This window comes from Narcine bancroftii, chromosome 8 (genome assembly GCF_036971445.1).
Source record: "Narcine bancroftii isolate sNarBan1 chromosome 8, sNarBan1.hap1, whole genome shotgun sequence".
Taxonomy (NCBI): domain Eukaryota; kingdom Metazoa; phylum Chordata; class Chondrichthyes; order Torpediniformes; family Narcinidae; genus Narcine; species Narcine bancroftii.
This window is the reverse complement of record NC_091476.1, coordinates 134,577,017-134,599,050: the sequence shown is the minus strand read 5'-3', so window position 1 is coordinate 134,599,050 and position 22,034 is coordinate 134,577,017. Positions and strand designations below refer to the sequence as shown.

Sequence of the window (22,034 nt, the reverse complement as noted above, 5' to 3'; positions counted from 1 at the left end):
GTTTTAATAAAAACGCACCTTCCACATACGTCCCTTGAAACATCTAGGTATTTAAAGTCTTTGAAAAGTATAAATGAATTTTAAATTGTCACATGAAGTTCCACCTAAACACAATCTAACACAGTTTTATTATATTCATTGCTTCTAACAATATTATTTGTTGTTTTAAATATCCTATTGGGTGATGACAGTGACTGTGTTGTGAAACAGCCACTCCACTGCAGATTATCAATGTGCGCTGTGCAGGCGGGAAGTGTCAAGGTGTCAATGACATTGAGACAACAAGTACAAGTACTAGGTCAAACCAAATAAGCTAAAAATATCAATTCTTTCCACAGAGTTGAATATATTTCTGGCTAACAGTTATACTGAAGGATATCTAAACAAATAGCTTAGCAAGTCTCTTAAAGCATGTAATGAGTTCATATTTTAAAGGTAGTGATTATTCCAAAGGTAAATTTGGCAGCAACTCTGCACAATCAATCATGAGATAAGATGGGCTAATTTTGTTCCTTCACATACTTCTGTTCAGACTGGGAGGAATGGAAGTTTGACCAAACCAAACTGCTCTGAGATGATGGCACTTGCATCCATGTTTTATAGGGGTTGGTGGGGGGGGGGGTGGGAGAGAAAATTCTCAGATTGTGGCACAGTGACAATGGAAGAATGGCCATACATTCCTGGACCAGAAATTAGAAGAGGAATTTGATGCTGTTCTTGAGGTGCAGAGTGACAGGGAGGGAGGTAGTCTACAGATATTGAGGAATATGGGGAAGATTGGGTAAAAGTGCAGTTCAGTCATCTTAGTAAAAACACTTAGAATTAGAAGGGGGTTAATTTGGGTTAGTTAAGTTAATAGAGATGTTAAAGTTTGATTCTGTTTTAATGTTTAAAGATAATTAAAAACAACTTTTGTTTAAGTCACCATTTGCCATGGTGAATATCTATTGCTGCTAGGTTTTGGGGTCCTTTGGACTCTTAACAGTACTTTACACAGCAAAGATAAAGATGCATAACCAACATTTCCTAGATCAACCCAAAAAGGCCTTACTTTAGAGCATAGCCAAGTTGAATGTAAAAAAAAAAGTTCCTACCCCCTCATCACATCTAAAACATCGGTCTGATAGGTCTGAATTTAATTTGTTTAATTTCTGTGGCATGAGATATAATTGATGCAAAAAAATATACTATACTAATCTATATTTTACATTGATCATATTAGTCATACTATCCCAGCAGACTTCAGACTGGGTTTGCTCATCAATTCTTACATTTAAGTCTGATACCCATCTCTGCCTGGACTTTATGAACCCCCTGTTTGGGGTGGGGGGGGGGGAGGAGTTTCCCATTTGAAGTCAGAGATACGTTGCTGAAGTGAATTTCTTTGTTCTTCCCTTTTGAATCAGTGTCTCCACATCACTACAATTTGGTAGAAACATTGTTGGGCCCATTTTATCCCTTAAATATGCTCATATTTGAATATAACATAAGACTGTGTTGTTAGGAATTCTGTATTTATTTTTTAATTGTTCAAATGACATCAATTGTCCCTGCTCATAACAACCTTCAATGTATCTCATTCCTTTACGAGACAAGATTTCAAAACTTTGGTTAGCCATTGTTCAAGGTATAGCCTGCTGTGAGTCAAAGGAGTTTTGGGAGATAAGCCTCTCCTTGTTCCAGTATCACTATTTATTTTATACTAGTTTTAATTAAATGTTTTAACAAAGGGGTTTCTCTCTCACCAGTTATTAATTTCACATCCCTCTATATACAAAATCCTCTAAAATCCTCTCTCCTATTTTATCCAATTCTATTTTCACCCATGTAGGTTTATTTCCTTCTTCAAAAAGGCAGGTAAGAAATCTCATCTGAGCTACTTGATAATATTCTTTTTAAATTAGAGAGTTATAAACCTCCCAGCTCATATTTCCAGGTTAGCTTTTTGAAGGAGACCCTCAACATCTTACCTTTGCAAATAAATTTTCTGACATATTTATTTAACTCATGAAAAAATCTCTAAGATACTTGTATGGGCAGCGATAGAAAGAGACATTGTACTCTTGGAAATATATTCATTTTAATACAATTAACTCTTCCCACTCATGTTATAGGTGAAGCTGTCCATTTGCTTAAATCTTCTCCAATTTTTTAAGTAATGGTAAATAATTCAATTTGTATAATTTTTTAAAACTTATTATCTGTACATATTCCTAAATATGTTTGTCGTCCATTTAAATGAGGTATTTCTTTGACACTGAATGTATTCTCCTCCTGTAAGAAGCATAATTTCATTCTTATCTCAATTTATTTTATAACCTGAAACTTTTCCATATTCTTCCAATTTTGAGTCCAATTTCAGAATCAGAATCAGAATTTGTTGTCATGAAATTCAGTGTTTTGCGGCAGCATCTTAGTCCAAACATACATACATATTATAACTATCTTGCAACATTACTATATAAAAAAATAAAATAATAATAATAAAAGTGTACAAAAAGTAAGGTAGTATCTTTGGTTCATTGATTATTCAGGAATCTGATGTCAGCGGGGAAGAAGCTGTCGTTTTGCCACTGAGTGCTCATTTTTCAGCTCCTATACCTTTTGCCCAATGGTAGCAGAGTGAAGAGGGACTGGCCTGGGTGGTGCGGGCCTTTAAAGATAGAGACTGTTTTTTTAAGATACATGTAAATGTCCTCAGTGGAGTGAAGTTTGGTGCCTGTGATGTCACAGACTGAGTTAACAACCCTCTGGAGTTTATTCTTTTCCTGAGAGTTGGCACCTCCATTCCAGGCAGTGATGCAATCAGCCAGAATACATTCTACAGTACACCTGTAGAGCTTTATGAGAGTTTTCAGTGACATACTGAACCACCTCAGTATAGCCACTGGCAAGCCTTCTTTGTCATTGCATCAACGTGAGGCTCCAGGACAGATCCTCAGAGATGTTGACATCCAGGATGAGGACTGGGTCATGTTCCCCTGACATCCTCCTGAAGACCACAATCATCTCCTTGGTTTTGCTGATGTTGAGTGCAAGGTTGTGGTCATTCCATCATTCCCTCCTCTATGGTGTTGAGTGATGAGTGATATGGTGTTGAGTGATGTTGAGTGCAAGGTTGTGGTTATTACACCATTTCCTTCTCTATGGTGTTGAGTGATGAGTGACATGGTGTTGAGTGATGGTGAGTGCAAGGTTGTGGTCGTTACACCATTCCCTCCTCTATGGTGTTGTGTGATGAGTGATATGGTGTTGAATGATGTTGAGTGCAAGGTTGTGGTCGTTACACCATTCCCTCCTCTATGGTGTTGAATGATGTTGAGCGATGAGTGATATGGTGTTGAGTGATGTTGACCTCAAGGTTGTGGTCATTACACCATTCCCTCCTCTGTGCTTCCTCACCTGCAAACTTTTAGATGGCATTGGAATTGTGCCTGTGTTGAGAATCAGTGAGGAGGAGATCTTGTTTCCAATTCCTACTGACTGTGGTCTTCTGATGAGAAAGTCAAGGATCCAGAGTGGGGTACAGAGGCCTAGAGTTTGTAGCTTTTTGACTAGCACTAAGGGAATAATGGTATTGAAGGTTGATGAGTAGTTTATGAAGAGCAGACCTATGTATGAATTGTTGTTTTTGAGGTGATCCAGAGCTGAGTGGAGAGCCACCAATATTACACTTGCTGTGGGCAATTGTGACAATAGTAAAATTGCAAGGGTCCAGATCTTTACTTAGGTACGTATTAATTCTGGCCATGACCCTCCTCTTGAAGCATTTTATCACAAAGGATGTCGTGATACTGGGTGGTAGTTGTTGAGGCAGCCCATGCTATTCTTCTTGGGAAGCAGGATGATTGATGCTCTTTTCAAGCAGGTGGGAACCTCTGACTGAAGCAATGAGAGGTTGAAAATGCTCGTGAACACTCCGGCTAGTTGGTTGGCACAGATTTTCAGTACCATGCCAGTTATGCCATCAGGGCCTGATGCCTTGTGAGGGTTCACCCTTTTGAATGACATTCTAATGTGGCCCTCAGAGACAGATATCACAGGGTTCTCGGTCTTTTCAGGGATATTATTAGGGATTGTTTGGTTCTTCTTCTCAAAGTTGGCATCGAAGGTGTTCAGCTTATCGGATAGTGAAGCATCACTGCCATCTATAGTGTTTGCCTTCGCTTTGTAGGCTGTAATAGCCTGCAATCTCTGCCATAGCTGGCCTGTATCTGTCTCTAGCTTCCTCCAGAATTGCTACTTTGCTTTGGGGATGGCCATCCGCAGGTCGTACTGAGACTTCTTGTAAAGATCTTGACCCTCGGCCTTAAACATCCATGTTCTCAGCCTCAGCAGGTTGCAGATTCTCCGATTCAACCAGGACTTCTGGTTGGGGAACACTCAGCATTTGCACATAAGCACACACTCATCCACACTTGATGAAGTCGGTGACACCTGTTTCACATTCATTCATGTTTTTGAATATGCTCCAGTCCACCGATTCAAAGAAGTCCTACAGATATTCCGCCACCTCCTTCACCGTCTTCACCACTGGTGCTGTGGTCCTCAGACTCTGCTTGCACTCCAGGATCAGACTTGCCGGTCGTGGTATGGCTTGGTATGCATTTTCATGGTGGTGTAACAGTGGTCACGTGTGTTGGTTCTCCTGGTCTCACATGTAATGTGTTGGTGATAGTTTGTCAGAGACTTCTTCAGTTTGGCCTGATTGAAGTCTCCCACAATGATCAGGAAGGTAACTGTGGATGTGCTTTCTCATGGTTGTTTATCACAGTTCTCAGTCCCTCAAGTGTCAGCCTGATGTGAGCCTGAGGTGGATGTACACTGTGACCAGGATGATGGTGGTGAACTCCCTCAGCAGGTAGAATGGGCAACACTTGATTGCCAGATGTTCCAGGTCAGGGGAGCAGAATTGAAACATAACCATCACGTCTGTGCACCACGATGAATTGATGACACAAATGCTGCCTTCCTTTGTTTTTCCAGAGACCAATGTTTGATCAGCTCCATGGAGGGTGCAGCCCTTGGGCTGCAGCTAGTGTCTGGAATGTCCAAGTTTAGACATTTTTCTGCAAAGCACATCACACATCACCCTGCTAACTCTCTGATGTTGAAGCCTGGCTTGGAGTTCATCACGTTTGTTCTCCAAGGACTGTACATTGGCCAGGAGGATGGTAGGGAGTGGAAAGTACATGGGCCAGGGTCTCAGCTTGACCTTTAGCCCCCACCTCCCCTGCGTCCACGTGGTCAGGTCTTCTGTAACAAAATTGCTGGTTCTGTCAATATATATCAATACATCATCGGCAAATAAATTAATTTTCTATTCCTCCTGGTTAACCCTAAATCCGCTAATGTCCGGATCTCGATAAATTGCTTCTGAAAGAGGTTGAATAACTAAAATAAATAAGGCTGGAAATAGCAGACATCCGTGTCAATTGGATCTCGACAACTGGAGTAAATTTGTCCATTAGTCCACACTTTATCTTTCAGTTTATCATATAGTGTCTTAATCCAATTTATAAAAAAAAATTGACCGAATCCACGTCTTTCCAGTTGATATTTCCCCCACTTGAACTAACAGTTGACGTTAGTCGGTGTGGCCATTAGGTGGGGGTGCCGAGCCTTGCACAGATCCAACCGAAGCGGGCTTGTCCGGACCTTGAGCCAAACTGAGAAGGCGGAGATAAACCCTCCAAACCCCATGAGATGATGAGTTCGTTAGACTTCTGCAGGAAATGGATGGATTGAAGATTGCGTTAATTTTGTGGGAACATGAACTCCGGATTCCAACTGCACTCTCCCGTGCCTTGGTTGCTCAAAGTGAGATAGCGTCAGGTCAGAAAGACCGATCTCTTTTACCTGCGCTGGAATTCAGGCTAGAATTCAGTGGTACAACAGGGCTTGCGTGAAAGGGCGCACCAAGAGTTTTAAAGACTGCTTCTTCCCCGCGGCCACTGTGAACCCCGCAATTGCCCTGTCGTGCTTCCCTTGCTTGACACTTGGAAATTGACATTTCCTTTTATTGCAATCCCGTGCTCTGCAAATTGTGCTCTTTATAATGTGGTTACATTACACTCACTCTCTCTCTCACACACACCTCCCCGCTGCGCCCAGCTTCGCTTCACCCGGGCACCCCAGCTCGCTTGCACTGGCTGGGTTCAGACCCGTGCCGGCGCTGTTGTCCAGCGCACAAGCGAGGGCCCGAGGATCACTCCTCCCCCCAATGCACGAAGCAATCGTCTCCTATCCGCCGTCGGGTTAATGGAATAGCCTGGGGTTGCTTTAATGAACGGTTCAAATTGCTGCAGTGTCCCCAGATTTCACCGGCGGACTGACCCAGGGGGTTGCGGACAGTTGCATCAGTCGCACAGATGGAAGGAGATTAATTGCAACATGCCCGACCCCTGGGACCATTCTTCTCACTTTTCATGGAGATCCCTGCTCTGACATTCTGCCAGGCTTTGGGCGCTCTGTCTCCGATGGCCAAACGCAGCGGATGCGATGCCGAGATTCCCTCCCGTTCGTCACGGATCTAACGATTTTGCACCCAACCCGAACTGTTGCCTGTGCATTACTGGCGAGGAAAAGCGACCCCGAAGGTTCCCTAAACACGCTGAGGTCCATTTGCCCCGCAACGCAGTCATTGCGCGTTCAGGCACCCCTGGAGATATCCGCCGGTCAGCTAGATTAGACTTTATTTCCACTCCCAAAGCCCCTCAGTAACATTAAAACCACGACAACGGTACGGGGCGCTTTGCGCGCTATTACGCGGAGCACCCGCCCGCTGTTTGAACGGGCAGAGAGCCGCAGGGCTGCCCCTCTCACCAGAGTCGTAAACCCGGAGAGGTCAGCCGGTTGGTGAAGGGGCACGGTTCAGCGGGAAGGGGCATCGGGGGAACGTGTCAGGTGTTGAAGGAAGAACCAGGCAAGCTCCATCCTTCGTTCCCATCGCCAGCGGATGGAACTAATGATGTTCAGGGTGGAGGGTGGGGTGGGGGTGGGGAGTTCAGCTGCCGCTAAGTGGCTGAAACTCTACATTATATTTAAAAAAAATGACCAATAAGCGTTTTCCAGGAGGTCCCTTTTCTGATTTGCTGCTGTTTACACATGACGGCATATATATATAAACTCCGGAGTTCCTCCACACTCCCGACACACAGGTAGTGGAGGTGATGAAGCTGCTCTCACGCCACTGTGGATTTTACCTTGCAGAGACTATAAACTGCGGAGAGCCTGCTGGATTTGCGTCCTTACACCAAAAAGGGGGTCCCCTCACTTTTATATAAAGGATCAATTTCGGACATTTTAAACAAAAGATTTCACTCTTTAAGGGAACAAAAAAAAAGAGAAAAATTGAGAATCTGGCGATGTGGTCGGAGAGTCGCTGGCTGATTGTGATGGGGGTTCTTTTGGAATTCTGTCGCTGCGCTCTCTCCATGGAGAGAGAGTTTGTCAACCCCGTGCGCCTGGACCTGACGGCCATTCACCAGAGCTCCTTCGCCAGAACCAACGGGCAGAGTGTAGGGATTAAAATCGAGGCGTTTGATCAGGGGTTTCTCCTGAATTTGGTGCCCGACTCCAGTTTCCTGGCGCCGGGGCTCACCGTTCAGTCCTTGGACGCATCTCCCACACCAGCCTGGAGCACCAGTGTGAACCATTGCTTCTATTCCGGCTTCGTAAACGCAGACCCAGAATCGTACGCAGCGCTCAGTCTGTGCAATGGGATGCAGGGGGCTTTTGCTTCCAATGGATCGGAGTATCTCATCCAACCGGTTAAAAACGGGAGCGGGACCCCAACCGGTGCAGTTGGCAGCGCCACTCATATACTCCACCGCAGGAGTGCGCCCATGCATCTGGCTAATGGCACATCCCGGTGCGGCGTGAGTGGGACCCACGCAAATATAGCAGTGCTGGAGAAATTTAAAGGTGACCTGAATATTTCTTTTCTCTCTGCTGGAAATATTTGCAATGGTAGATTCATTTTAATATTTGCAAATGTTTCACAATCTGTTTCACTTGCACGGCCACAGAGGATGCTCCCTGTCGCCCGTGGGTACCACAGATTCACCGGGGTTTCTGCTGCTCGGGGGGTGGGGGGTTGTTTTCCACCATCAGATCTCTTCCTGCATCGACGCTGGATTAAACGGTCACCCCATTGCTCTCACAATATTTGAGTCCTTCCAACCTGCAGTTCTGGCTTTGAGTGAAACCCTCACCCCCACGCCGGCAATGCTCGGTGCCTGTAGCAGGGGGGAGATCATTGTGACTGCTTTCGATGCACCGACACCCGGGCAGAGCGCCGCTCCCAAGGCCAGAGATCGCCCAGCCGACCCCCGCGATCTGCTGGCCAGGGAGCGCCTGCACGTCCATGCTGCAGGCAGGTCCCGGGGTTACCGTTCCCGTCTGGTGTCGGCTCTCCTCCTCCTCCAATGTGCAACTCTGCCTCCAGTGTGCAGCCTGGCAGCGGTGGCGTCCCGACACGCTGACTGGGTCAGTCCGAGCGATCGTGGTATCGATCCCAGTGATCGAGGTATCAATTCCAGGCGATTGAGATATTGATCCCAGTGAGGAGTATCGATCCTGGCGATCGGGATATCGATCCCGGAGAATCCCAGAACAACCAGATCTTTGTTCCTTACCAGTGACTGCGGGTCTCGCACCCTCCAGCAGATTTGACACTCGGCTCCTGTACGGCGATACTTTGGATCCATTAACCGTTTGGACTGCAGGGCGGATTCCGGTTTACCTGCAGTAGTAACCCTTTGCTCTTGGTCCTTTGCCCCTTTCTTCATTGCATCCGTAAGAGAGGCCATTTTCCTTGGTGCTACGCCAGGACCATTCTCATGTTCTCCAAGGTTGAGCGGAGCCCCTCGTGTCCTCACCCCGATCCCAAACCCTGAACCGTGACAGCCGGTCTCTCCTTCGCGACCTAACTCCGCACTTTGCACCCTCCCCACCACTCCCACCACCCTGTTCCTATTCTCCGGAGCCCTGATCTGATCACCCACCCATCTCAGGGCATCGGGCTGCTGTTTGTGTCTACACCCTGTCCAACTTCAAAACTTTCATTTTCTTCTTTAAATTTCCCCTTTTGGCTGATTCCACTCATCTGTTTTTTTTTTCAAATCGAATAGCGGTCAGGGGAGACAGGAGCGACTCCAGATGTTGAAATCCCTTGTCTGTTTAGCATAACTGTAGACCACTGAAACTCCATTGCCTATGGCCCAGAGCATATAAAGTGGCCTTGTCTTCAGATTGCAATTCCTCTTCAAATCCTTTCCAACTCTTGATTTCTCTCTCTCTTAAGTTACAATTTTGACCAAATCCTTGACCATCCGCATGAACATTGGCTTTAGTCGTTTTTTTTTGTCAGTGTTCCAATCCCCAAATTCTTGTGATATTTTGTCATGTTGCAGGTCAGGTTTAGGATCAAGGAGGGGTTGCAAATTGGGTTGACTTTGCTTTGCAGTTGAGACATTTGCTTTTACCTGGAAGTTGTTTGGATTGTTTGCTTGTATGTGTATTATGTCTGGTTGTGTGTCTCCACATTTTGCACTGAGGACCAGAGCATGTTGTTCTGTTGGATTGTACATGTGCAATCAGACCACAATAAACTTGACTTGATTTGAAGGGTGAGTGGATTGGTACAATTGGCTCATAACTCAAACTCGGGAGAGTAAATGAGTAATTTCAGTGATGCATATTCCTGTTGTGGCCTGGATCTCTTGGAAATGAGGGGGAGGATACTACTGTTACCATCCATCATGAATCACAGCCTTGAGAACTTCTTCAGACCAGTCTAATTTTGGTTGGGAGGGGGTAATTGGGTGTAGGGGCTACATTACGAAAGAATAAGGCAAATAGAATAATTTACACCAAAAAACTGCTGGACATTGCTGATCAAAGAAGGGAGAGATGAAGTTCCCTCTCCAGGATAAAAACCCAGGATCAAACTAAGGTTCTGAGAGCTGGAACATTGTTAAACTTTCCACAGATGTTGCCTGACCTGCTGAGAGTTTCCAACATTTTCTGGTTTTATTTTATGACAGGATGAAACATTTATTGATTTTTAATTGATAATAGAATTTACTATAGAGTGGTAATGTTGATTAATGGCAACATGATTGGATTCACCCTTTCAAGCAATATCAACTAAGCTTATGACCAAGCCAACGTTGCTGGCTTCTGTCAGCAGTTGTCCCAATATAAATTTGGTAGATTTGCTGATGTTGTTACGGAGAAAATCTATTTGAAGAAATCCTCCAATTTAGCAATCCGCCAACCTCACCATAGCTACATCCTGATGCGTGCAACCACTGCAGCTGGTCATACTCGTACCCTACATATTAGACACTGCCAGTGACATGCTGGGCCAAACTTATCATCAGCCAGAAAATCTCCAAATATTCTGCAAAAATCATGCTGTATTATTTAATACATGGTTAATTAGTTTTAAAATTATATCACCTGTTCTACTCATTTGCCATATTCAATTCTTTGAAGAAGAATGAGGTGACTTAATAAATGTCTACCAGATTAAGAGAGGCATAGACAGAGTGGACAGCCAGCACCTTTTTCCTGGGGTGAGAGTAGCAAACAGCAGAGGACATCTGTAATGTTCCATATTCTATACAAAGTAAGGGGAGGAAAATTTTGGGGAGATGTCAGTTTTTTACACAAAGAGAAGTGAGTGCCTGGAATGTATTGTGGTAAGTTTGCTGATAACACAAAGATAGGAGGTATTGTGGGGAAGATTTTCAAAGCTTGCAGAGGGATCTGGACCATCTGGGAGAATAGGCTAAAAAATGGCAGATAGAGTTTAATGCAGACAAGTGTGAGGTAAATGTATTTTGGAAGCGCAAACCAAGGTAGGACATACACAGTAAATGGTAGGGCACTGAGGTGTGCAGAGGAGCAAAGAGATCTGGGAATTCAGATACATAATTCCCTGAAGGTGGCATCATAGGTGGTCAGGGTTGTAAAGAAAACTTTTGGCATGTTAGCCATTATAAATCAAAATGTTGAGTATAGGAGTTGGGATGTTACGTTGAAGTTGTTTAAGACATTGGTGAGGCCAACTTTGGAATATTGCAGGAAGGATATCAATAAGATTGAATGAGTTCAGAGATGATTTACTAGGATATTTCCAGGTCTTCTGGAATTGAGTTATTGAGAATGATTAAATAGGTTAGGACTTTATTCCTTGTAGCGAAGAAGAATGAGGGGAGATTTCATAGAGGTTTAAAGAGTGGATGCACATAAGCTTTTCTGCCTTAGATTGGGTGAGATAAATATGAGAGGTCATAGCTTTAAGCTGAAAGTGGAAAGGTTTAGGGGGAGTATTAGGGGAAAACTTCATTCAGAGAGTGGTGGGAGTGTGGAATGAGCTGCCATCTGATGTGGTGAATGCAGGCTCGATCTTCGATTTTAAGAATAAGTTGGATAAATACATGGATGGGAGAGGTCTGGAGGGTTATGGAATGAGAGCAGGTTAATGAGACTAGTGGAATGATGGTCAAGACAGACTAGAAAGGCCAAATGACCTGTTTTCTGTGATGTAACATTCTATGGTTCTATGGCCAGGGGTGGTGGTGGATGCTGATGCAATAGGAACATATAAAAGACTCCTAGACAGGCACATGGATACAAGAAAAATATCATGTTATGAGTTAGGGAAGGGTTTTTTTGAGTAGGTTTATATTGGTCAACACAACATCATGGGCTGAAGTGCCTGTTAGTTCTCTGCTGTAATGTTCCGTATTCTATACCTGTTGCAAGACCCGAATTCCATCCAGTTTCATAAGATTTCCATTGTAGGATATGGAAAAGCTAGAATGACCGTTAAATTACAACATAAATCCGTTTTTTACCTATCATTGAGTCATTATTATTGTCATAAATTTTATTCTGGTGCATTTTACATGTATGTAGTTAACAATTATATTTCATATATTTGTAATAAAATTAATGTTTGTACATGTTAATTATATTTCGTACCTAGTAAAACCAATGTGCCTTTACTGAAGGTTACCTCAGAGAAAATACCTTCACAGTTTTATAAAACCTGCTGCTAATGTTTTAATTTTCTCTCCTAAAGCATCCCATAATATGGATCCTTCACCTAAAATGGAACTTGTGGGGAAAAAGAACAGTAGATCCAAGAGATTTGCATCCATTCCCCGCTTTGTGGAGACGTTAGTGGTGGCTGATGAATCAATGGTCAAGTTCCACGGTGATGATCTTAAACACTACGTTCTAATGTTAATGGCAGTGGCAGCCAGGTTGTACAAACATCCCAGCATACTCAACCCTATCAGCGTTGTGGTGGTGAAGTTTATGGTTATCAGTCATGAAGATAAGGGCCCAAAAATCTCCAGCAATGCAGCATTAACTCTGAGAAACTTTTGTGCGTGGCAGAAAAAATTTAACAAAGCTAATGATAAGAATCCAGAGTATTACGACACTGCTGTACTCTTCACAAAACAGGTATGTAGCTTATGGCATCTCTTATCCACTGCAAGAACAGAAAAATCAAATCTCCGATGTTATTTTCCATGCAAGCACAGTCCTTCCATCCTGTTTCACTGAGAATTGATTTATCTGTAAAAGGCAAAAGTTTGATTTGGTTGCCATGTAACAAATACATCAAACATTGCCTGTATCATTAACATCTATTAAATAGTTCCTTCACAAAAGAAGAAAATAAATAAAACATTCACTTTATGCCACAGTTTAAATTTTATTTATGTTTTTATCATACCTACCTGTTATGGTCAAGGCCAGGATTCAATGGTAATCTCTAATTGCTCCTGAACGGCTCAGCTATCTCAGAGCAACACACAATCCAGATTCCAGCATCTATAGTCTCTTGTGAGTCTTCAGGTATCTCAGAGGACATTTAAGGATTAGTCAGAGAGCGGTAGGTCTGGGATCACACAGAGGTCAGATTAAATAGGCATTTCTTCCCCTGAAGGCACTTAACCAGCCAGTTGAGTTTTATGGTAGTAATGTTGCATGGTCACCTTTTCTGAATCTAGCTTTTTATGCCAAATGGATTTAATTACATATTTAAATTCTCCAACTGTGAGTGTTGAGTTAAAACATGTCTCTTCACTGGGGAAAGATGCTTTTCCACCAGAGTTTTATAAGAAATGTAAGGACCTGTTGATTCTTCCTTTCATGGAGGTGTTAAATCAAGTGGTGGAATCACATTCTCTCCCGGATACTTTCTCAACTGCAAATATCACTGTAACACCAAGGAAGGATAGAGATCCGTTAAAACCATTGTCATATAAGGCAATCTCTTTATTAAATGCAGATTACAAAATTGTTGCCAAAATTTTAACAAATAGATTAGCTAAATACTTACTGAAATTAATCCATATGGACCAGACAAGTTTTGTAAAAAAAAATGACAGTCAGCAGATAATGTCGCAAGATTGATTAGTTTAACTAATTTAGCTCAGAAAATGGAATTTAAACCTGGCAGTAAGTAGCTTTGGATGCAGAAAAGGTGTTTGATAGACATGAATGGGACTTTTTGTTTAAAGTCTTAGTTACATTTGATCTTGGATGTTTTTTTTTAATTGGGTTAAGGCATTTATACAAAAATTTCAGAGTGAATGTTGTAACAAATGGAGAAGTCTCTGCACCTTTTCAATTGACTAGGTCAAGTAGAAAAGGCTGCACTTATTCGCCAGCTTTATTTATTTTAGCAATAGAACCCTTAGCTGAATTAATACAGTCAGATCCTGATATTAAGGGTATTAATGTTAATTGAGAAGAATATAAAATAAATTTATTTGCATACAATTTCTTGATTTATTTGACTGATGCGTTGGATTCCTTGCATCTTGGTTACATTTAAGGTTTGAGGAATATCATGAAATATCAAGTTATAAAATTAACTGGGATAAAAATGAAATTATGACTTTTGTGACAAGAAATTATACACACTCTAAAAAAGTTACTCAGTTTAAAAGGCCAGATACAGGAATTAATTACTTAGGTATTCAAGTGGACAAATATTTAAATAATTTATACAAGTTAAATTATTTGTCATTACTTAAGAAAATTAGAGAGGATTTGAATAGATGGAGTATGCTACCAATAATTTTAATTGGTAGAGTAAATTGTATTGAGCTGAATATTTTTCCGAGAATACAAATATCTTTTTCGATCAGTTCCAATTTTAATTCCTCAACATTTTTTAAGGATTTAAATATGAATATAAGGAAAGTTTTATGGAAAGGTAAAATGGCAAGAGTTTCTTTGGAAAAAAAATTAACTTGCAAGTCTGACTTGGGAAGCTTGCAACTCTCTAATTTTAAAAAGTATTATAGGACTGCTCAGTTGAGATTTATTAATGTATTATTTAACTTAGAGAGAAAAAAAACACTTGGGTAGATATTGAACTCAATAAAATAGGAGAAATAAATTCACAAGATTTTATTTATAAATGGAATTCTAAATTGTTGACTGGGGTTAGAAATACCTACATTCTGAAACATTTGATTCAGATCTGGAGTAAGATTGATAAAGAAATAGGTTCAAGAGGTTTATTGTCAAGGAAGATGCCTTTAGTACAGAATAGACTTATTCCATTTTCTGTAGATAACTAATCTTTAAGGATTTGGCCACGTTAGGGTATTAAAAATATTGAAGATTGTTTTGAAAGAGGTCAATTTTTGACCTTTGAACAAATGAATAATAAATTTAATATATCAAATAATACCTTTTTCTGTAACTATCAAGTAAAAGCCTTTTTGAATGAAAAACTGGAAACGAATTTAACATTACCAAATTGTAACGAGGCTGAATTGTTGATTTGTTTTAGTAATATACATAAATTTATCTCTGCAGTGTATGTTTTGTTACAAAAAGTATCTTCTAAAGAAGGGATGGTTAAGTCAAGAGAGAGATGGGAATGTAATGGATAAATATTGGGAGGAATTTGGTAAGATTAGTAGGTTACATACATACACACATTTTAGACAATAGACAATAGACAATAGGAGCTGGAGTAGGCCATTTGGCCCGTCGGGCCAGCACCGCCATTTTAGATCATGGCTGATCATTACCATCAGTACCCCTTTCCAGCCTTATCCCCATAACCCTTAACTCCGTTACCCACAAGAGTCTTATCTAACTCTCTTTTGAACATAGTCAGCGAATCCGCCTCTACCACCCTCTGTGGCAGAGCATTCCACAGATTCACACTTCTCTGGGTAAAAAAATGCTTTCTCATCTCCGTCCTAAAGTGCCTACCCTGTATTCTTAAACTATGCCCTCTAGTCCTCGTCTCCCCCATCATTGGGAACAAGTAATCAGACTTCACCTTGTCTATCCCCCTGATGATTTTGTATACCTCAATCATGTCCCCCCTCATCCTTCTAAACTCCAATGGATACAAGTCCAGTTTTTCTAGCCTTGCTGCATATGACAACCCTGCCATCCCTGGAACTAACCTTGTAAATCTGCGCTGCACACCCTCTATAGCTAGTATGTCCCTCCTCAAGTTTGGAGACCAGAACTGGACGCAATACTCCAGGTGGGGTCTCACCAGGGCCCTGTATAACTGCAGAAGGGCACCTCTGTTCCTATACTCCAATCCCCTCTTTATGAAAGTCAACATTCCATTTGCCTTCTTCACAGCTTTCTGAACCTGCATGCTACCTTCAGTGACCAGTGAACAAGTACACCCAGATCCATTTGCACTTCCCCACTCCCTAGCTTGTCTCCATTTAAATAATACTCAGCTTTCCTATTACTTCCCCCAAAATGAATAACCTCACATTTGTTCACATTGAAATTCATCTTCCATTTAGCCGCCCACTCCTCCAGCCTGTCCAAGTCCCTCTGCATTTTCCTTACATCCTCCTCACACCCCACACCGCCACCCAGTTTAGTGTCATCTGCAAATTTGCTCATGTTATTTATAATCCCCTCAACCAAATCATTAACATAAATTACAAACAACTGAGGACCCAACACCGATCCCTGAGGCACTCCACTCGTCACATCCTGCCATTCTGAAAAAGATCCATTTACTCCAACCCTTTGTTTCCTATCTCTTAACCAATTTCCTATCTATGTCAGCACCTTACCTCCAATACCATGCTCCCTGATCTTGCCCACTAGACTCCCGTGCGGCACCTTATCAAAGGCCTTCTGGAAGTCCAAATACACCACATCCACTGGCTCTCCCAAGTCCACCCTCTTTGCCACATCCTCAAAAAATTCCAGAAGGTTAGTCAAGCATGACTTACCCTTAAGGAATCCATGCTGACTAGCCCTTATACTATTATTACTGACTAAGTGTTCTGCTATTTCTCCTTTTATGATGGACTCCAATATCTTCCCCACCACTGATGTCAGACTAACCGGTCTATAATTTCCCGTTTTCTCCCTCCCTCCTTTCTTAAAAAGCGGCACCACATCAGCCACTCTCTAATCCTCAGGGACCTCCCCGGAATCTATGGAACTTTGGAAAATGTCGACCAGTGCCTCCACAATTTCCATAGCCACCTCTTTAAGCACCCTAGGATGCAGCCCATCAGGCCCTGGGGATTAAAACAGATCTTATTTAAAATACTGAAGAATTCATATTCAAGAACATTGCAAAAACTATGGAGAATTTTATGCACATTTCATAAGTAGGTGCTAATTGAAATGGCATCATTAAATGAATAGACCATTGTCTTGGAGGAGACAAACTGGCTGTTTAAAAGTACCTACAGAGTGCTCACAGAAAGGTCACTCCTGGGTTTTGTTTATCTAAGATAACGAAGAGAGAGAGAGAGAGCTATTGTTGCTGGATTTTGTGGTCCTTTGGCCTTGTAACAGGAAGTTGATTTGAATAGGCAAATAGATGGGCGAAATTGCATGGAATTGTGTAGGGATAGTGTGATAAATACAACTAATGTAAGATACAGGTTACTTGCAAAAGTTACATAGATTGAATGGTACATTACCAGATTTGTGTTTTAGATGTGGACAAGAGGTTGGTACATTTTTTGCATTCTACTTGGCAGTGTCCTAAGGTAAAACACTTTTGGCTTGATGTGAGTAATCTATTACAATGAATAACAGGGATCAAATTCCCAGAGAATCCAATGCTATTTCTGTAGGTAATATTAAAGGCACTATACCTAAATTAAAATTAGATATGTATCAAATAAAGTTTGCAAAAATTGCCAATATCTAGGAAATGTATTGCTATACTTGGAAATCAGATAGACTTGGAAATGGTGAAATGGAATGTGGAAATTTGTAGTTGTATACTGCTTGAAAAAGTTACATATAGTTTAAGGAATAGATACTATATATTTTGGAAAATATGGTGCCCCCATTTGCAGAATGTTAGAATGAATGTTTAATTATTTCTCTGGTAACCTCAATCCTTGGTGACCTCCTTTATTGGATGATAAATATGACCTCTGGAAAAGGACTCTCTCGACAATCTCCAATCTTTTTTTCTTATATCTTGTATCTTTTTAACTCTTCCCTTTTTTCTTGGGGTTTTAGGGGTAGGTGAGGGGAGGGAGTGGAATACACACACACACACACACACACACACACACACACACACACACACACACACACACACACACACACACACACACACACATATACCACATGCATAATGAATTAGAGTATTTTAAAGACGTATTGTCAATTTTATTTGGTTGTTAAAATTTATAAATAAAATAGTCAAAAAGTCTCCTGATCACCCTCCCCCACCCCACCTCTGTTTCATCATTCCCCACTTGTTCCTTCCCCCACCCTTCCCATCCTCTGCTCATTATACTGGCTATCTCCCCTCTGCACTCTTAGTCTTGTTGAAGGGTTTTGACCTGAAACATTGACCATTCTTTTCCTCTTCCTGATGGTGCTCAACCTGCTGTATTCAGCGGATTGTGTTGCACATGGTTGGCATAGCAGTTAGTGCAATATCGTTACAACACCAGCAATCAGGTCCGAGATTGGAATCCCATGTTGCTGGAAAGGAGTTTGTACATTCTCCCCTTGTCTGCGTGGGTTTCCTCCTGTGCTCCAGTTTCCTCCCATTGTTCAAAATTTACCGGAGGTGTAGGTTAATTGGGTGTAATTGGGCGGCGCAGGCTTGTGGGCTGAAATAGTCTGTTATCATGCACAATGTCTAAATTTAATTAAATTTAACCATAATGCTCCAGACCCCAGCATCTGCAGTCTCCCGTGACTCCAGATCAATGGTCCATTTGGATTCCCTATCCATTGCTTTCAAGCAAATTTCATTAAAAAAGATATTGCTCTTTTCATCTTGCATTTTATCCAGTAAAAAATATCTCTGTTTCAGGATTTAATTGAAGATTAATATTTGCATAATAGGCATTTGATCAGAAGGGAATGGCTATTTGAATTAGAATTCTGTCAGGTCTGAAGAGGTTTATTGTTCCACCTAGCTCAGTAGCTTTATTTCTCTCTGTTGTTACAGTGGGTATGCATCAGATGCAACCATCCTGAGAATGAGCAGGATTAAACTGGTCTTGAATTGGCATCTCTGATTCTTATGCAGGTTCATGCCTTCTTGTTTGTTTATATCAACATTAAATGTGCCTGAACAGCTCTCTTTCTGGGTCATTGGAGAATTGACCCTGATATTTCTGTCTACTCCTCTTCATTTTGAAATCTTTTGCCATTTACTCCATTAATCATTAACCCTTGATGTCTCCTTGGGATCACAGAACAAGTTTTTGATGATTTGGTTATTCATGAGATGTTTGCTTTGGGTACTTTCTCAATTAAATATATACCAGGTCATGCCCAAATATTAATGTAAAACCAGAATTTAACCTGTTTCCATCTGGTAATGTTTCAACATGGTACCAAGGATTTGTGTGATGTGATGCAGTCAAATGTAGGGAAAGAAGTTTGATCATGTCTTATATAGACTTGCATCAAATCGATAATAATCATTACAAGACTGCTCTCCTCCTCCTCCATTTGCAACTCTTCCTTCCCACCCCAACCCCATTGACCTCTGACCCTATGCTTAATTAGCCAACACAATTATTACCGTTAGACTTTTCATTGCTGAAAACCATCAGAAGAAGGCCTCAGTTCAGTTCCTCAGTGCAGATGTAATCAGAGAGTGAAAAAGAATGGGAGCCTGCTTTATTTCAACTTCATCTACTGAGGTCAACGGTGCACACAAACTGTGGAAGGCTTGTCAGGCATAAAACAAACAAAATGATTCTGAGAATGAAGGGACAATGTCCTGAGGAAAGATTGAAGAAACCAGGTGCATGTTTTCTGAGCAGTGAAGGCATGAGAAGATTTAGTCAAAATGTTTTAGACTCTGTATACTGGATGGCTATTTGAGGAAGTTTCTTTTGGTAGATTGCAGCTTTGATGCAGAGGTTAATAAAAGGTGAACTGAATGCCAACTCAGACCAAGTTGTGAGTGGTCCGGTGAGCTGAATGCCAGCAACCACTCTTATTCTTTGGTGCAGCCTTGATAACTTTGTTTTCAACTTCACCACTATGGCCATCTGCAATTGCTTCAGCTCTTGAACCCTGGTCTCACACAGCTGAGTCCTTTTTGTTGTCTATGGCTCACCAAGAGCATTGCAGTCAGGACCCTGTTGCTGGTTTCAGGAAAGTGACATGGGAGCCCTATTCTCCTCTGGTTGATTCTCAGCACCAAGAGAAGTGCATTGAAAAGGTCCACTCACTTATGAATAACCATTCACCTATTACCATAGTTTACTGGTATAACTGGGTTATTTAACAATGTATTTGATACTCTGAGATTTAGGTTTTGATGAAAAGTTGGATTTGTAAGTTCACTGTCTGTGCATTAACCCTTTGGGCCCTGTGTCCCTGTTTTCAGAGACTATTGACAAGTGTATTATGCTCCATGTCCTGGTTTTCAGGGACTACCACTGAGTGCATATACTCCGTGTCCCCGTTTTCCAGGACTGTTTTTATTTCCAACCACCAGATCATTCATATTGGAGATTGTATTGTAGTTTATGCATGGACCCAGTCCAGAGTATATATTATGAAAGGCTAAAAATGGCTTGGGTCCAAAGGGTTAAGAAGTGAGCACATTTTGGTGAAATTCATTTTCCATTGTTTAATTAGCTAGAGGCCTGATCTGCTGTAGAGGGCTGGGCACACACCAATGGAAACTCCATTCAGAAAGTGCACAATTTCTTTCTGCGCATTGTGTAGAACCTGGAATTTAAACCATGATGTTATCAAACAAATGTTTAATATATTCATGTCAAATTCCTCTCTCACTAAGTAGACGTGTTAGTTAGTTTATGTATAAAATTATTGCTTTGGTTAAAGTACTAGACAGAGGAATGCGATAAATGCTTTAACCAGAATATATAAGTATGGAAATAGTGAAGGGTGGAAATTCTAAAATTTCATTTCGACTAGCAGCATATTTGATATTTTCCATTTAGTTTAAATTTGAGTTTTAGTTACTGCTATTTAAAATTATCCAACTAATTTGATAACTTAGACCACTGCTTAAATAGTTCCTGAAAAGTGGAATTGGATTCTGGCAGACAGCCTCCCTTTAAAATTGGTTCCATGTCCAGAGTACACTTGTTTTTAAATTTGTAGCTAGGATACAAATGTATTATGTAAATTAAGAAAATCGTAGGAGATTATCTGAGACACACCTTAAAGGCCTAGAGGGACACCATGAAGAATTATTCACTTATGGGTATTGCTGGTTATGGCAAAAGTATTTGAGGTACCTTCTTAAATGCCAATGAGCAGATCTGCATTGCTAGAAACTGAAGCTCATGTCGTCATGCAAATAGAATTGAGGCAGTGTTGTTGTTCGAACTAAATATGAATTAGAAGCAGAATTGCCCACTCAGCCTCTTGAGCTTGCTCCACCACTGAACAAGAATATGGCTGATCTGATTGTAACCTCCACTCACCATTCCTACCTATTCATGATAATCTTTCTGTTGATTGCACAGAACATGGAACAGTACAGTATGGGAACAGGCCCTTTAAGCCACATGTCTGCATTGAGCATGATGCTCAATTAAACAAAAACCTTGCCTCTTGCACTTGACATATATCCCCCTGTTCTCTTCATCTTCATGTATCTATCAAGAAGCCTCTGAAACATCGCTATAGCATCTGCTTCCAAATATACTTGTGTGCCGTGTCTATCTCAAACCTAAAAGTGATCAAAAATTATGGTTCCATCATTCTTGAAGAAGAAAGTTCCAAATATTTGTGACACTTCGAGAGACTTCATTTCTTCACATTGGCGAACCACTTATTTTTAAACAATGACCCATAGTTATAGATTTTCTCACCAGGGAAACCATCTTCTCCAGGTCCAACCTGTTTTAAGACCTCCTCAGTTTCAATCATCTATTCTCATTCTTGTAATCTCTATCAGATGTAAACCTAATCTGCCCATTAGTCTAGTGAGCCTACTTTGAATGGTTTCCAAGGCATTAACATCCTTCCTTAAATAAGGACATTAATGCAGTGCAAAGTAATCCTGACATGGTCTTACTGGGGTCAGATATGATTGAAGCTCAAGCTCCCTATATTTGTATTCAATTCCCAAGCAATAAATGAGAGCTTTTTCTTAGCTTCCCTAATTAATAGCTGCAGCAGACTTCTGTGAGTCAAGTACCAAGAGACCCAGATTCCTCTGCATCTCAGAGCTCAACAATCTCTCTTCATTTAGTAATGCATCAATATGGTTTGTTTTTGAAAACTGAGATCATTTCCAGATCCTAGAGCTTCAACTATTGGGCAGACCATTTACATTTATTTCACTGTAAGTGAAGCATCACCAGGGCCCACGTGTAAATATGTGCTGTGCTGATTGCTTGTGCAACCACTCCTTCTACACATTCTGTGGATTGATAAGCTTTCAGCCTGTGATATAGATAAATGGATTTCACTTTGAATATTCTGAGCTCTAAATACTAGGCCCAGATGCCATGTAAAACATCAGATATGTTGCTGCATTTTAGATGCTACCTAATCAAGCTCTTCTG

At 41.3% G+C, this 22,034-nt stretch overlaps 1 protein-coding gene across 1 annotated transcript in view; it reads left to right on the top strand.

Moving 5' to 3' along the window:
* Positions 1 to 7,144: 7,144 nt before the first annotated feature.
* Positions 7,145 to 22,034, top strand: part of LOC138741198 (A disintegrin and metalloproteinase with thrombospondin motifs 15-like) — a 51,655-nt gene continuing 36,765 nt past the window's right edge. The window contains exons 1-2 of the mRNA XM_069894918.1: positions 7,145 to 7,926; positions 12,098 to 12,486. Of these exons, the coding sequence (XP_069751019.1) occupies positions 7,368 to 7,926; positions 12,098 to 12,486 (948 nt within the window). The 5' untranslated portion in view covers positions 7,145 to 7,367. The remainder of the gene's footprint in view (positions 7,927 to 12,097; positions 12,487 to 22,034) is intronic.